Below are 14,248 nucleotides of genomic sequence, written 5' to 3' on the forward strand. Positions count from 1 at the left end.
CAAGATAATTTGGAGTGATACATATTGGTTTTGTCATTTGACATTCAACTGAGTCAATTCATACTTGAAAATGCAGTGCCATGTCCATAACTCAAAACAGTTCTTCCATTTGCCAGATAAAAATGCTTGAGAGTCCTGCTGTGCCACTGCAAGGAACAGGAGAGCTAAATCTATATCATAACAGATGAAGCATCTGAAATGAGGTTAGTTAAAAATATGCAACAAAAACAGCAATGCACCTCAGAAATGTAGTACAAAAAGCATGTTCACACAGAAAAGCAACATCTATGGCTATGATTAGATAGGCAGTAAAATCTGATAAGTATCTGATCTCATCGTTGAAGTCTAAAAATGAGGAATCGGATCTCTTTTTATTCCAGTTTGGAGCACTTTCTGTATGCTTCTAGGTAAACTGTCGCACAGCAGTTTGTGTAAACGCATGATTCTGATCAGGAAGGACATGAAAAAGACACTGGATATAAGTCTACAGTCTGAGCAATGGCTCCACAGGAATGTTTCTTCCAAAACCAAAGATTTATTGTGCAACATTTAATTAAGGGTTGATCTGATGATAGACTTTGTTTTTGCAACATTTTGCACATAATGTTCAAAATAAAAATAAACTATCATAAAAAAGACTAACAACTTAGCAAACCAAAAAGTGGAAAAATGTCACATTTTCACATGAAAGGGGAATTCCACCATTTTTTTTCTGTATATTTGAATCACTAATATGTAAAAGTCATTGAAAGTGGTTTGAGGTAAAATGTTCCATTCTAGGGAATTGTACCCAGTCAAAAATGTTCACAGTGGTGGTGATAGGAACCAGACGTCTAAAGCTTTTAATGAATCTAAAAGCTCCCTCACAAAGTTAATGCACAAAATGGTTACAAATATGCCGCCTGATGCCTGAGACATTGTTTTTATGAAACTTTGGAGATGTGATTTTGGCCTGAAACACATTTTTAAAATACATCCATGGCTGAGAGGTGCGTACAGGGCGTTGTAAGGCAAAACAGTCCCTTAAAAGAACTTGTCAGTTTACCGCTATTTTACCGTTATCCACAGTGATATAAAAAATATGTGGGTTCACTGCTGGTTTTGGATAGTAAATAAAATTACTAGATTTATGTTGTAGACATTGTGACACCTTGTTCCTATTACCACCACTGTAAAGAAATTAGAGTTGGTTAGTTTCTTTATGATGAACTATTTCACCTCAGTCCTCTCTGAATGATGTTTATATCTCAAATAAATTATAAAAACAATCTGCATTTTGAAAAAACAAAGAAGATGGACTTCCTATTTAAGTACATTGCTTGTTCCATGAGCATGTTTCAAGCTCTCATTTCCTGTAAATAAAATATAATTCAAATGCAGCAAGTCTTGGACTGAATGTGATAAAAAGTAATGTCTCAAAATATAATTTGCTATTACTACCCTGATATTTGATTGCTCAGAGGATGCGTTCAAAGGCTATAAGCACATTTTAACACTTAAATTCATGTTAACATGACCGCTGTTGCAAAGACAGTCATTTTATTCCTTGACGCAAAATGTTTTGCTTGTCCACTGCTGTGTAACACCATGAACTTTGCCACTGCTAGATTATTTACCCCTTAATTTCCACTTTAAAAGCACCTGCCAATTCTAACCGTTTTCACTCTTTGTACTTCTTGAAATCCGATATTGCTTTTAAAGTACAATCCCTTTAAATACATGAATTGAGTGATTCCACATCAAATTGAATTGGATGTACTGGTAAAAGCAGTACAGGCACAAGTCTTTGGCTACTCAAAAGCATGTTTTTTTTTGTTTTTGTTTTTTTAAATACACCTTTAACTTTGGCAACTTCATTTGCAAGGATTCAAAGCCAATAATAGCTACCATTCCCATCATCACTGATGTTTGAGGTATTAATCGAGCAATATAATCGCAATAAGAACTTTAATTTTAAACCTTAACTACAACAGTAGTGTTCTCAAATGACTGAAGACAATCAGTACCTCTTCCCCTCAGCTGGAGGGTTTCTTTGTTTCAAATGTAGTTGCATCCAGAGCTCAAAAAATATATTAGTACATAGAAGTACATAGTCAAAATATAAAAATGCACTTATGTCTATAGAAGCACTAGACAGTGAACACTGCATACTGTGGAGGCTAATGCCACCGATAATAAAAATTCAGCACTTCGATTTTCTCCTATGATCGAAGTCCCATACCCAAAATAAAACAGCTGAAAACTGAACAGTGAATGTTTCCTCTATTAAATTTACCAGATGGTGCAGTAACAGCGATGATGCAGGTCAAAGGCATGCCCTCTATATGAGCAAGCATGTAATCCACTAGCAGCCTACACGTAGCATTCACTCACTCACGCGCAACAAAAAGACTACACATTCGGATTTTATTTAGAAGTACAAAGAGCGAAACGGGATTAAAATGTTAAAACCTATAGACACCATCTGAGAAGACATTTCCACATTCCCTACAAAACGTCCTCCGTGGCATAGTTCTGCTCTCAGCTTACAAATTAAAAACCACTGCGAGAACGCACAGTGCTGCTGGACGAGAAGAGACGGTCTTCCTCTTCTCAGTTGGCGATTTTCTCAATTTCATCCAAATCGTCTGTGTCCAGCTTCTCGATTTTCTTACCTGTGGGGAGAAACAGATGTGGATTTTATTGGGGTTGTTTGGATAAAAGAAAGTTACACATTTATTTGACATCGTTTGGCAAACTTTAATGGCTTTAAAGTGAAAGAGCTGAAATGGAAAAACACAGAACACTCATCTGTGCATCTACTTACCTCTCTAATAAATGCCACTTTAAACTAAATCACCAAACCAAAAACAGGGCCCTCAACTCATATTAAAAGGGGCACTCTGGCCAAAATCTTAAAAAATAAAATAAAAAGAACCATCTCTACATCTGTCGTAAACATGCATACGCACATCCTACACTGGTGCCGCAGAAGTTTCCAGAGTGAGATTCTCTGGTTTAAATACTAAGCAACCCCATTTCTGATGATGTATCTTGAAGGTGAGAAGAACTTCTGGAAATCTAGAACTGCTTTGGGATTTATTTCTGAGGGAGTGCTGCTTTAATTTTTCCTGCTTCCTGTTAGCTGATGAATAGAGAAGGAAAACAGATAGCTAACATTACAGCAAGGAAGCTGAGTATCATATTGCAGCTGTATACCGTAGTACCTGTCTTATAATCATCACAGCAATTATAATCCATTACTGAAACAGAACAACAAGCTAAAAGCTTAAGCCAGCAAAGTAGCTGGTTATCTGGACACCTTACCTCAGTTTATGATTCTTTCACTGTTTTTCTTATGATTTTGTTCGTTAACCGAGGTAAAAGTTACACTAATGCTAGTGTATTTGTATTTATTAGCCTATAGATCATTGGCTAGCAGTCAGGATTAGTTAACACCACCAAGATTCCCAGTGGTTCTATGATGTATTTGTATACTGCTTACTGGGTACTGTAGTAAGAGAAGACTGATGAAAGAAAATATGAAAATGATAAAATCGTGAATCGTGAACTAATGAGGCTGATAAGCTGCTCTACAAAATACAGCATAAAATGTCAAATAGGCCAGAATGCCCCTTTAAGGGCCCTTAAGCTCTTGTATTTAGAGTCAGGCAGCATATTTAATACTTACTGAAGTGCTCCTGGATGCGATTGAGAACGTTCATACTGAACTTGCTGTCCACCATGTTGATAGCCAGCCCTCTTTTGCCAAATCGCCCTGTGCGCCCAATCCGGTGCAAGTAGGTCTCGTTGTCAGGGTTTCCATCTTTGTCCACCGGCAAATCGAAATTAATGACCACAGAAACTTGCTCCACATCAATACCTGTTAGCCATTCAGAAGAACAGAATTAAAGTTACATGTAAGATCAAGTCTTTATCAGAAAAAAGCTGTATTATATCAAACTAGCAGTAATATGATATATGCTCTGAGTAGACATTTATTATTTATTTACCTCTGGCACAGACGTTTGTGGTAACCAGCACTTTCTCTTTGCCTTCACGGAAACGCTGAATAACAGCCGCTCTCTGCTCCACCTGCATCTCTCCACTCAGTAGCGCCACCTGGTGGCCTTCCTTAGACAGTTCTCCTGCCAGCCAGCCTGCTGTTCTCCTGGTCTGTGATCACAACAGCATAAATCAAAATACAAATGCAGCTAGAGAATGCTACATGATCCACTTTCAGTTCAACCAAAACAACTGAATATTGCTCAAGTGAAGATCCAACAGGGGTGTATGTTGTAAGCTTACATGGCAGAAGATCATGGCCTGTGCGATGGTGATGGCCCCATAGATGTTGCAGAGAGCCTGGAACTTCTCCTCCTTGCTGTTGCAGACCACGTAGTACTGCTTAATTGTGTCAAGTGTCTCCTCCTCACGTTTCAGCTTAATGATGTTGGGATCAGGGATGATACGCTTAGCAAAGTTCCACACAGTCTCCTCAAACGTGGCCGAAAACAGGAGCATCTGGCAGGTTTTGGGCAACATCCTGAGGGGAAGAAGGCAGGGAGTGTCAATTTTCATCATCATTTGATCCACATTTAGGACTATTATTTTTATGCATCTAAAAATTGTGAAAACAGATGAAAGCATGAGTCTCGGAACAAAACTCCAAACACTAGCATCTGTACAGTCACAAAAGCTACCACCATTTAATAATTCATACTCCTCATATCGTTGCGATCCTAACAAAACTCAATTTCCAACTTGGTAACTTACAAGAGAAAGAGAAAACACTTAACTTACAGTGTAGAGACTATATTGCAAGTAAATTTGGACCGTTTCTATTGGTTCAAAAAACGTTTACACAATGTAAAGGACAGCTGTTCAATTGTGTAAAAATAAATTAAAAGGAAAAAAAAAAGTGTTATGAGGTTTTCTATATGACAGAAATGATAGGTCAGTTTGCAGACCTCTGGATGCGGATGCTCTGGTCTAGGTGACCCTGTGTGGCAATCATAACGTCTGCCTCATCCAGCACAAACACTTTGATTTTCTTGGGGTCGATGAACTTGAGCTTCTGGCACCAGTCCAGGACTGTGCCGGGGGTGCCGATCACAATCTGCTCCTGGAGCTTCATCCCCCTCTCCACTGGACAGGAGACATGACAACAAGCTCAGTAACATTTAGCATCATCAGGTTTCCACATGCAATCATTATAATCAAAAATATACCAAAATCCATTTATCGTATCAACCCCAATTCACAGTAAACTATATTTTTCAGTGTGACTTGTTCACATCAAGCTCTCAAAATGCTATAGACATTTGGGGGTAGTTCTGTAACTGAATATTAGGAAAACCAATTTTGATGAGATGAGGTTGCGCACTATGAATGTGGTTTAATAAATAAAGAGCTTACATTTGTTTCCTCTGATTGCATACATTAATTTGACTTCAGGGTAAAATTTGCCCATCTGCTCGATGACCTTGCCAGTCTGGAGGGCAAGCTCATATGTAGGCGACACACACAGACACTAAGAGAGAGAGGGAGAAAGAAAGAGAATGGTAACGTCTTCTGAGAAAAATCAACGTTAAGCAACCCGATCTAATTTCCCTGCACACTGATGTAAAGGAAGATGCTGGCCATACCTGAGGCCATTTGTTGTTGGGATCCACGTGACTGAGCATTGCCAGGACAAAGGCTGCAGTTTTACCCGTGCCTGACTGAGACTGAGCTATAAGATTTTGTGGGCTGGAGAAAAGAGACATTAGTAGAGTGAGCATTATTTATTATTATTAGTGTTTGCAGGGTGTTTAATGTTTAATAAACATGCATTATAAATGTTACTGCTATTAAGACTACTGAATCATGCTTTGATTCCCCCTAGGGGGGAAAAAAATCTGAGGGAGCTGGTATAGACCAGGATTAAGACCATGGCCTAATAATTTGGATGCACTGAATAAAAAACATATTGCTATTCAAATGACAGTCAGTAAAGCCCTTCTAGCACAGAGTATCATTCATCATAACATGGAGGAAAAAAAAAAATCTAGGGGTGCACCAAAAGGCTAGCCACCATTTCAGCAGCCAAAACATTTGCACTTTGTTTTTTGTCTGAAAGAAAAAAAAACTGGCCCAAAAAAGACAAGATTACATAGGTATATAACAAAGTGTCACCATCCAACACTTAAGTCATCTGAATGGTAATTATTTGGTGAACTTGGTTATTAAACATGCTATTTGTTCCCTTTGCTTTCCTGCACCAATCAGCTTCGATGTGTTGAAACAGACTGAGCAGCACCAGATCAGTTTAAAAAAAAAAGTGATTTGTAATCACTGTTTATAGCGAGTACCAAGAGGAGGTACAACACCCATGAACTTCTCCACTACAGGTTTGATCACACGTCCAGTTCGATATGCAGAATACGAAATAAAAGCAGCAAGGAAAGTCCCAGCTAACATGCCAACTCCATTTGCAGCCCTTTTTTTAAATAATGAAAAAAAATTGAAAGTGTGAAAATGCTATAACAAACACAATCCAAGCAATTTCCTTGGATAACCAACCCTTCTTTATCTTCAAGGACACCGGATTTCATAGGCACATGCTGTAGCGTACACACTCATCATTTTAGTAAATGTATTTTCCATTAACTGTTTTTATCTGCGCAGATCCATCCTACTAAAGGCAGATTTTATCAATAAGTATGTTCATGCTAGGTTCCAAAATGGTGATGCTACAGACCCCCAAAGAGTTAAGTTATTCACTCTATAAACCTGAACTATCAGCAGGTCTACTCAACAGCAATAGCAAGTACTCATAATTGATTAGTGTAGTGAATTAGAAACTTACGGTTCTGCAAGCATCATGGGCAGAGCATTTTCCTGAATTTTGGAGGGTCTGTTAAAGCCCATGGCATAAACACCTTGAAGAAGCTGAGGTTTCCTGTAGAGAAAATATCATTTTAATATTTTATATTAAATATATTAAACTATTAAACAGATAGCTAGACAGACAGCTAATATCTCAGGGATATTATTAAACCCTTTATTAGGACATTTAATCCATGCTGTAATCATAACAGTCAACTCACAATCGCAGCTCCTCAAACGATTTGACTGAGTAGAGTGGCGAGTTTGGATCCCTCTGGAGAACTTCCACTTGATTTGTTGTGTTCACTAGATTGCTTCGTATCAGCTTATTCAGTAGTGACTGAGCTGCTTTGTCATCTGAAACGCAAACAGTACCAACTCAAATCTCCCATTAAGTAAAAGCATGTGTTCACCAAATGCTCCCAATCTAATTCAGATCATTTTCAGCAAGAGGCCAGTGATCAATGATGATTTAATGAAGAAATTTAATGGAAAAATAATTTGCCTTTGTCATCCTCTTCTGTCTTTTCTCCCTCTGTCTTAGCACCTAATTGAAAAGATTGAAGACAACCAGTTTTAACAGGAACATGTGCCAAACTTGTTTTCAAAAAAAAAAATGAACAGAAACAAACTGAAATAGAGCATTTCTCACCATTTTCCTCTGATTTTGGTTTGTCTTCTTTTTCATTTAACTGAAGGGTGCTTATCTGTCAAAACAAAAAATAAATGTAAGTGTAAAGTGCTGGGGTTAAAGTTGGAGTTAAACCAACTTTATTCTCATTCCCTACATATACAACATAAAATACTGTACATATACATCCATAAGGACTGGGTGATAGATCATCTATACCAGTATGCCACATTACACTGTGTCCTAGGGTTTTTAAGTTTCAGCAATATTTTTGCAATGTGTTTAACAAATAACTAGCATTATATACACATGAAATAATGCCCAAAAAAACAGTTGTCATCTTCCTGCCAATCAGTTTATTTTTAGATATTCAATTCTATTTTCTGTGCTTCACTCATGGCAAGCAGGACCTGACAGTTCCTGACAGGACCTGAAACTTCAACATTGCTTAGAGTTTGAGACTGATTTAAAAGAAAAGGGAAAGTTTAAAATGTGCATATCTGGTTACCATTTACAATACTGTGTAAAATTCCCTTGGGTGTAGTTTTAAGAGAAGAAACTGAGAGAATAAGTCCAATCAAAACAAGCTACGTACAAACTTGATATTCTTGTAGCATGGAGCAGTGGTTTTCAAACTGTGGGTCACAGCATACAAACACAAAGTAGATGAAATCAGTGTATTTATTTTCACAAGGGCAAAGCTATATGAAGCACATTTTAGATCAGAGGTGAGAACCACTCAGTTTCTACATCGCACTGCTTTCAAACCTAAAGCATTGTTAATTTGGCCTTTTATACCAGCAACACATTGCAAGCAAAAAGTGTAGTTATGAAGTGTTGCGTGAACAATGACAAAAGCAACGCACACAAACCATAGCATTGTTTTTACTTTTTCCTTGACAAAAAAGAAAGTATAGAGTACAAGTACACATTAAGCCTTTTTGGGGTTTTATGCCATTTTACTTCTTAGGAAACCCTGACAAATGTTTAGGAATAGAGTAACGTTACCAGGAAGAATGATCTCTCACTCAACTAGAGCTGAGCGATATGGAAGATCAAGATACTGCCATACATTTTCATGACACACAATGCCACAGTTTCTTTCTGACATCTGAGAAGTTGGAACAGGCAAAGTAGTGTCACATTTAAAAAAAAAATACTATCAAAAACTATAAACCTGATTTGTAGTTAACATTTCACATACTGTTCTGCACAAAATCCAGTAAAACAGGGCTGATTATACTGTCTTTGTAATGAAACACACAGTTTGGAATAGTTGAAGTATTAAAAATATCCATGATATGCCCTGAAAAGCATACTGACATACTGTGCCATGACTTGTCATGACAACAGTAAACACTGTCATATTGCCCTGATGTCCTCCGAATAACTTAATGCCAACAAAAGGGAATTCCACCAGTTTTTCTACATTTCTAAATAATCCAGTCCTTGAGACGTAAAACAGTGCCATTCAGAGTGAATATTTGATGAGAAATGCTTCACTGTAGAGAAACTTTAACAGTAGTGGTGACAAGAACCAGGGGTCACATTATCTAGAACACATATACAGCCACTATATTTACTATTCCACACCAGTGAACCTACATGTGAGTTCTGATTTTTTAGCCTATATGTTGATAATGGTAAAAGTCATAAATTGAAAGTTTGAGACAAAATTTGACACTATTTTGCCTTACAACACCCTGAGCATACCCCTCCGCCATGAATGGATTACAATAATAGAAGTACATTTTAAGCCGAAACCATGACAAAACCATAATAAAACAATGTGTCAGACATCAGATAGCATATATCTAACCATGTCACACCACCACTGTGAACAATTCTGACACTAAGTTTATCTAGAACAGAGCATTTTTAGACCGAACCACTCCAAGTGGCTTTGTTTACATCTTAACCATTTCATTATGTAGAATTTTTTAAAAACTTCTGGAGCTCCCCTAGAAGTATCATCTGATATTGAGGTATTTGGAAAATATCATGATAATTAACTATCAATATCTCCCAGCCCCACCGGACACAAAAATAAAATACATTATAAATGTTGTTCATGTTTAAATTTCACTAAGTTAAATTGAGAAAGTTAACTAATATGCATCAGAATTAATTGTAGACGTAGACGCTAAAAACGAGTCTCTTGGGCTTCGGTTCGATGAATGTGTTGAACAGAACTGGTTGAACAAAACGATTCGTTCACATCTCTACAGCCGAGTCCGGCTCTGCTTCATTAGCACGATAAGCTAAGCAGCTAAAAATAAACGGCACATTATAGCTAAGCTAGTTAGTAGTTTTAAAAGAATATAGTTTTGTCTCATCTCAGTTGTAGGAACTGATATATGTAAGAATAAGAGAACACGAGTATCTACCGTTTCCAATCCAAAGTGAAAGCTGAGTTTTGAGTAACTAACCGCTAACAGCCGAGGCTAAAGTTGGCTTCCTAATTGCCGTTCCACCTTAAATCACGCAGCAGCTACATTCTGGCACCCGATGCACTTGAATGTAACTGCACCATTTAAGGTGGACCGGGAAAATTCGAACATGAAGCGAATTTAAGCTTCGTAGCTAACGGCTCAGTAGCTAGCTAGATAGCTAGTTAGCTGAACCACAGCAAACAGGTAACAGCGGTCCCACTTTAGAGTCCATAAACTTCGCTCCCCAGTATTATACAGAAAGACTTCTCACTCCAGATATTAAGAAATAAATACATGATTTATTGACCAAATCCTTCGATTTCAGGCCACTCACCGACTCCGCCGCGGCTTCTTGCTCGTCCACTGCCAGCGCCCACGAGTCCGTCGCCATGTCTGTAACTGAAATAAAACCTTTCTGTTTTTAAAACGACGTTCTGTGAGTTTAACAGCTCGCTGCTAAACTCGGCCAGGAGGATAAGACGTTTCACCTCTGTAAAAAGTGCTGCAATTTTACAAATTCATACAATGGCGTGCGTCTGCCGGACTTCTCGCAAAGTGTGCTTCCCTCACAACTCCGGGCGCATACAAGGCTAAATACACTTATGGTTCCTACTAAAGATGGACTAAAACCAGGGATGGGAGGTAGAAGAGCAAAACTCAGCACTGTTTGGCAATTCCGTTGATCTAACACACGTACTAAATCTGGAAACATGTGAAGGATGTTTTGAGTAAACAATTTTGCAATTACAGGGGCCACCATACATGCAATTAAGTCTGGGCAAAAATATAGCATTGTGATACTTGAACACATTTTGATGATGCACAATATGCCATCCGATCAGCTACTTTTTACTGTGCTGTTTATTAAGTTACTATATATGCTTGTTTATTACAAGCTCTTCAAAGGGGAACTCTTTTAAAAACTTTTACCTAATTAAATGGTTGAAATGTAAACATCCACAGTGGTTTGGTGTGAAATGCTCTGTTCTAGAAAAACTTGAAGTCAAAATTATTTACAATAATTATTTATTATGTGGTGATAGGAACCAGATGTGTGAAGAGTTTAATGATCTCCTTCACAGAAAGTTATTATATTAAAGGGGTTAGATTTATGCAACCTGATGTCTGGTGCATTGTTTTATGATAGTTTTGTGATAAAGCTTTGGCTTAAAATGTATTTCAATCCATTTATTTTAATGACTGTGACCGTGAAGGCTATAATACATGGTTTACATCATTGTCATACTCATCAAACCATTCAGTGACCCCTCATGCCCTGTAGACAGGGCCATCATACCAGAAGAGACCAGCCCATCAGCATAGAAATGTCATCATAGGTTAAATGTGATCAGTCAGATTAACTTTGTGTTGATTTGTAGTGACTCCTCACTCTAAAGGGACATATGGACTCAAACCATGCCAACAAAATGCCCCCCCAGAGCATAAGAGAGATACCAGACTCACTGTAAAGAGCAAGCATTCAGGCATGTACTGTTGTCTTGGTGTATGCCGCACATGCACTCACCCACTGGAAGAGTATGGTGAAGGATGACTCATCTGATCCAATATCACTCTTTCCACATCTCTGCAGACCAGTGCTGATGGTTCTTGCACCACTGAACTCTCAAATGTGCATTTGTCTTTGTAATGAGGGGTTGCACTACAGCCCTACTGTAATATCCTTTTCTGTCTAGCTGTGAATGGATTGTTCTTGCTGGCAGTCTGATCATGTCCTACATTGCCATTCTTACTCACTTCATACAGGTAGTCTTCTGTTTTTCCTTACATATGCACAAGCATCTCAGTCATTGAATGTGCACTTTCTACCACAGTTTCCAACCTGATTGTCTTTCCCATAGATCTAAATGCAGATGTCACATAAGTCACTGTTAGTGTTGAAACACTAGCCAGTTGGGCAGTGTTTGAGACTGGAGCTCCTCTTGCCATATTGATGCAAAATTGAGGCAATTTTAGCCTGCTTAGCTTTTTTACACATTTTAGTACCTTTAGGACCCTGCTAGAAAAACCAGCTTAGACCATCATTGCTGGTCACCAGCAAAACAAGCATATGTTGTGTGTGGTATGATGGTCAGCAGCAATGGAAGCTGATTAGCTGATCACCACCAAAACCAGCATGTGTCTTGTTTTAATGCTAAACCAGCACCAGAGCAGCATAAATCAGCATAGACCAGCATGAAATGCATGCTGATCTGTGCTGTTTTTTCAGCAGGGTGGTAATGTCCTGTTCATTTGGCATTGTTTTATATGAAAGTTTGAAAGTCTCAGCTTCTGCTAACGGTAGTTCTGAAACTTAAAAGCTTCACCTTTCCTAACTTTGCTTTTACTGACTTCCTAAAGGTACCAGTATGAGTAACGAAAATGACACCGACCAAAACTCTTTTTGTATGTTTTTGAGTTTTCACCTCCCACACAGCTGAAATACAGTATTTGAACCTCACCTGACCTTGTCTACAAAAAGAGAAGGTAAAATCTTATACAACAAGGGGAAAAAAACATTTTGTAGCTTTCTGTAGCTTATAAATGATCACATATCTCCAATCTGATATCCTGTAGGAGCTGAAATCTTCTCTGTTAACTCATGTAAGCTGTAACAAGTAAAGGCCTGTGATGTGCCTGCCGTGTACATTTGACTCTGAGCTGTCCATCTGTTTTATCAACCTCTGACACAAGCAATCATTCTCCAATAACACACAGCTAGTCCTGCCTTATTACTCTCTTAATAATGCATCACTTCCTTTTATAATGCTGATACTTAATACCTCCATTGCTTCTTCTACTGCTGAGCCTATTTTCTATAATTCAAATCTAGAATCAGGAACAGAGACTGGATTCACGAAAGTGTCTTAAGAAATAAAATCTTCTTAAATGTGTTTTTCTTAACTTTATACTAAAAAAAGTTAAGATAAATTATTCTTCTTCTTTGAAGACCTCTTGTGAATTCTCTTTATTTCTTAACTCCTCTAGTAAGAACAATTCAAAGAACAAGTGTTTTTTTTTTTTTTAAATATGTTCTTAAGTATTTTAATCTGATGATGTCTTCATAAGGTTTGACAAGGTAAGCCTCTTAAACTGTAAATTCTAATGAGTGTCACAAAACATAACTGTGGAAACAGACCACCCCTGGAATATCCATTTAACAGAAACAACAGTTAATTCAAATAGTATCTTGCCATTTATAGTAAGCTGTAAAATGTTAAATATTGATAGCCTTCATATAAAAAATAAAGACTTCTAAAGAAAATAATTCAAAACATTTGAGGACTTTCTTGTGTACTTCTTAGTTTTCTTCGTAAGTTGTTTCTTTTGAAGGATTTGCTGAATCTGGCCCCAGGATCTTGTTCTAGACAATGTTGTTTATTACAGGCTTTTGTGAGCTACATACCTTTTTAATGACTACAGTGGCTGCACGTTGATGTTCTAGTGATGAATATAATTTTATGTGAGCAGTCAAGTGTCTAAACACAAGATAATACACAAGTATGTTACCTGGGGTAAGGAATGTGATTAAAATCAAAATTGTAGAACTTCATTGTCTCTTGCAAAGGTTCTATGTATATCTCTGTATTCATATTGTGTTTATTTGGTGTTTTGCATTCATTTTATGTTTACCTGCCCAGGGACTGCAGATAGACTTTAGCTAGTAGCTAACTCTGGTGCAGATGAAAATTAGACACTGAACTAACAATTCGTGGTTTTTTTCTGAGCAATAAGATAAACATAAAACTACAAATGTGCTCTAAATGGCATTTGAGTCCAGCCTTTGCATTTTGATTGAAGTCAAGCCATTAGCTTCTACATGGTTCCTTTTGTTCCAGGCAATGATTTCATGTCCCCATAGCTTGCCTGGATTGTTGCCAAAGTCGGCATGCAGGACTAATGCAGAGACCCACGGTGGACATCCATCTGGGCCAGCATCTTTTATTCAGGAGCCTCACTTAGACACTTAGCAGCCATGTGGCCCAAGGCCTGACAGAGTCGACGTGTGCCATGAAGACAAAGAGACCACTCAGTGCCACGCTGAAAATGATATCTGTGCAGTAGGTAGTGATGAGTTCTCTCACAGCCTATTCAGAGGCTTGGTTTCGCAGTGGCCTGTTAGTGTACAGGGAGCATAGAGGTATATGCAAAAATCATAGAGATGATTCTATTTCTGAACACACACCGCAGAAAAATGATATATTGCATCATAAATATAGGCTATATCTAATTTTTATTCTATTTCTAATTTCTAAAGAAATAGAGCAGTAAGATGATTTCTCTTGATTTCGTTCTATGTATATAAGAAAAAAATGTCTAGAAATGTGCTGAATAGTCT

The 14,248-nt window shown here is 37.8% G+C and overlaps 1 protein-coding gene across 1 annotated transcript; it reads right to left on the minus strand.

The window, feature by feature from the left end:
- Nucleotides 1-2,389: 2,389 nt before the first annotated feature.
- On the minus strand, nt 2,390-10,492 carry ddx19 (DEAD/H (Asp-Glu-Ala-Asp/His) box polypeptide 19 (DBP5 homolog, yeast)). Its single transcript, XM_036559519.1, has 13 exons — nt 10,401-10,492; nt 10,247-10,311; nt 7,502-7,556; nt 7,355-7,396; nt 7,071-7,206; nt 6,830-6,922; nt 5,628-5,730; nt 5,398-5,512; nt 4,950-5,127; nt 4,288-4,525; nt 3,993-4,155; nt 3,671-3,862; nt 2,390-2,654 (listed from the first exon to the last, which is right to left on the minus strand). Exons 2-13 carry the CDS (start codon nt 10,301-10,303, stop codon nt 2,593-2,595), a joined length of 1,434 nt encoding a protein of 477 aa, XP_036415412.1. The 5' UTR covers nt 10,304-10,311; nt 10,401-10,492; the 3' UTR covers nt 2,390-2,592.
- Nucleotides 10,493-14,248: the final 3,756 nt, after the last annotated feature.

Source organism: Colossoma macropomum, unplaced genomic scaffold (genome assembly GCF_904425465.1).
Source record: "Colossoma macropomum unplaced genomic scaffold, Colossoma_macropomum, whole genome shotgun sequence".
Classification (NCBI taxonomy): domain Eukaryota; kingdom Metazoa; phylum Chordata; class Actinopteri; order Characiformes; family Serrasalmidae; genus Colossoma; species Colossoma macropomum.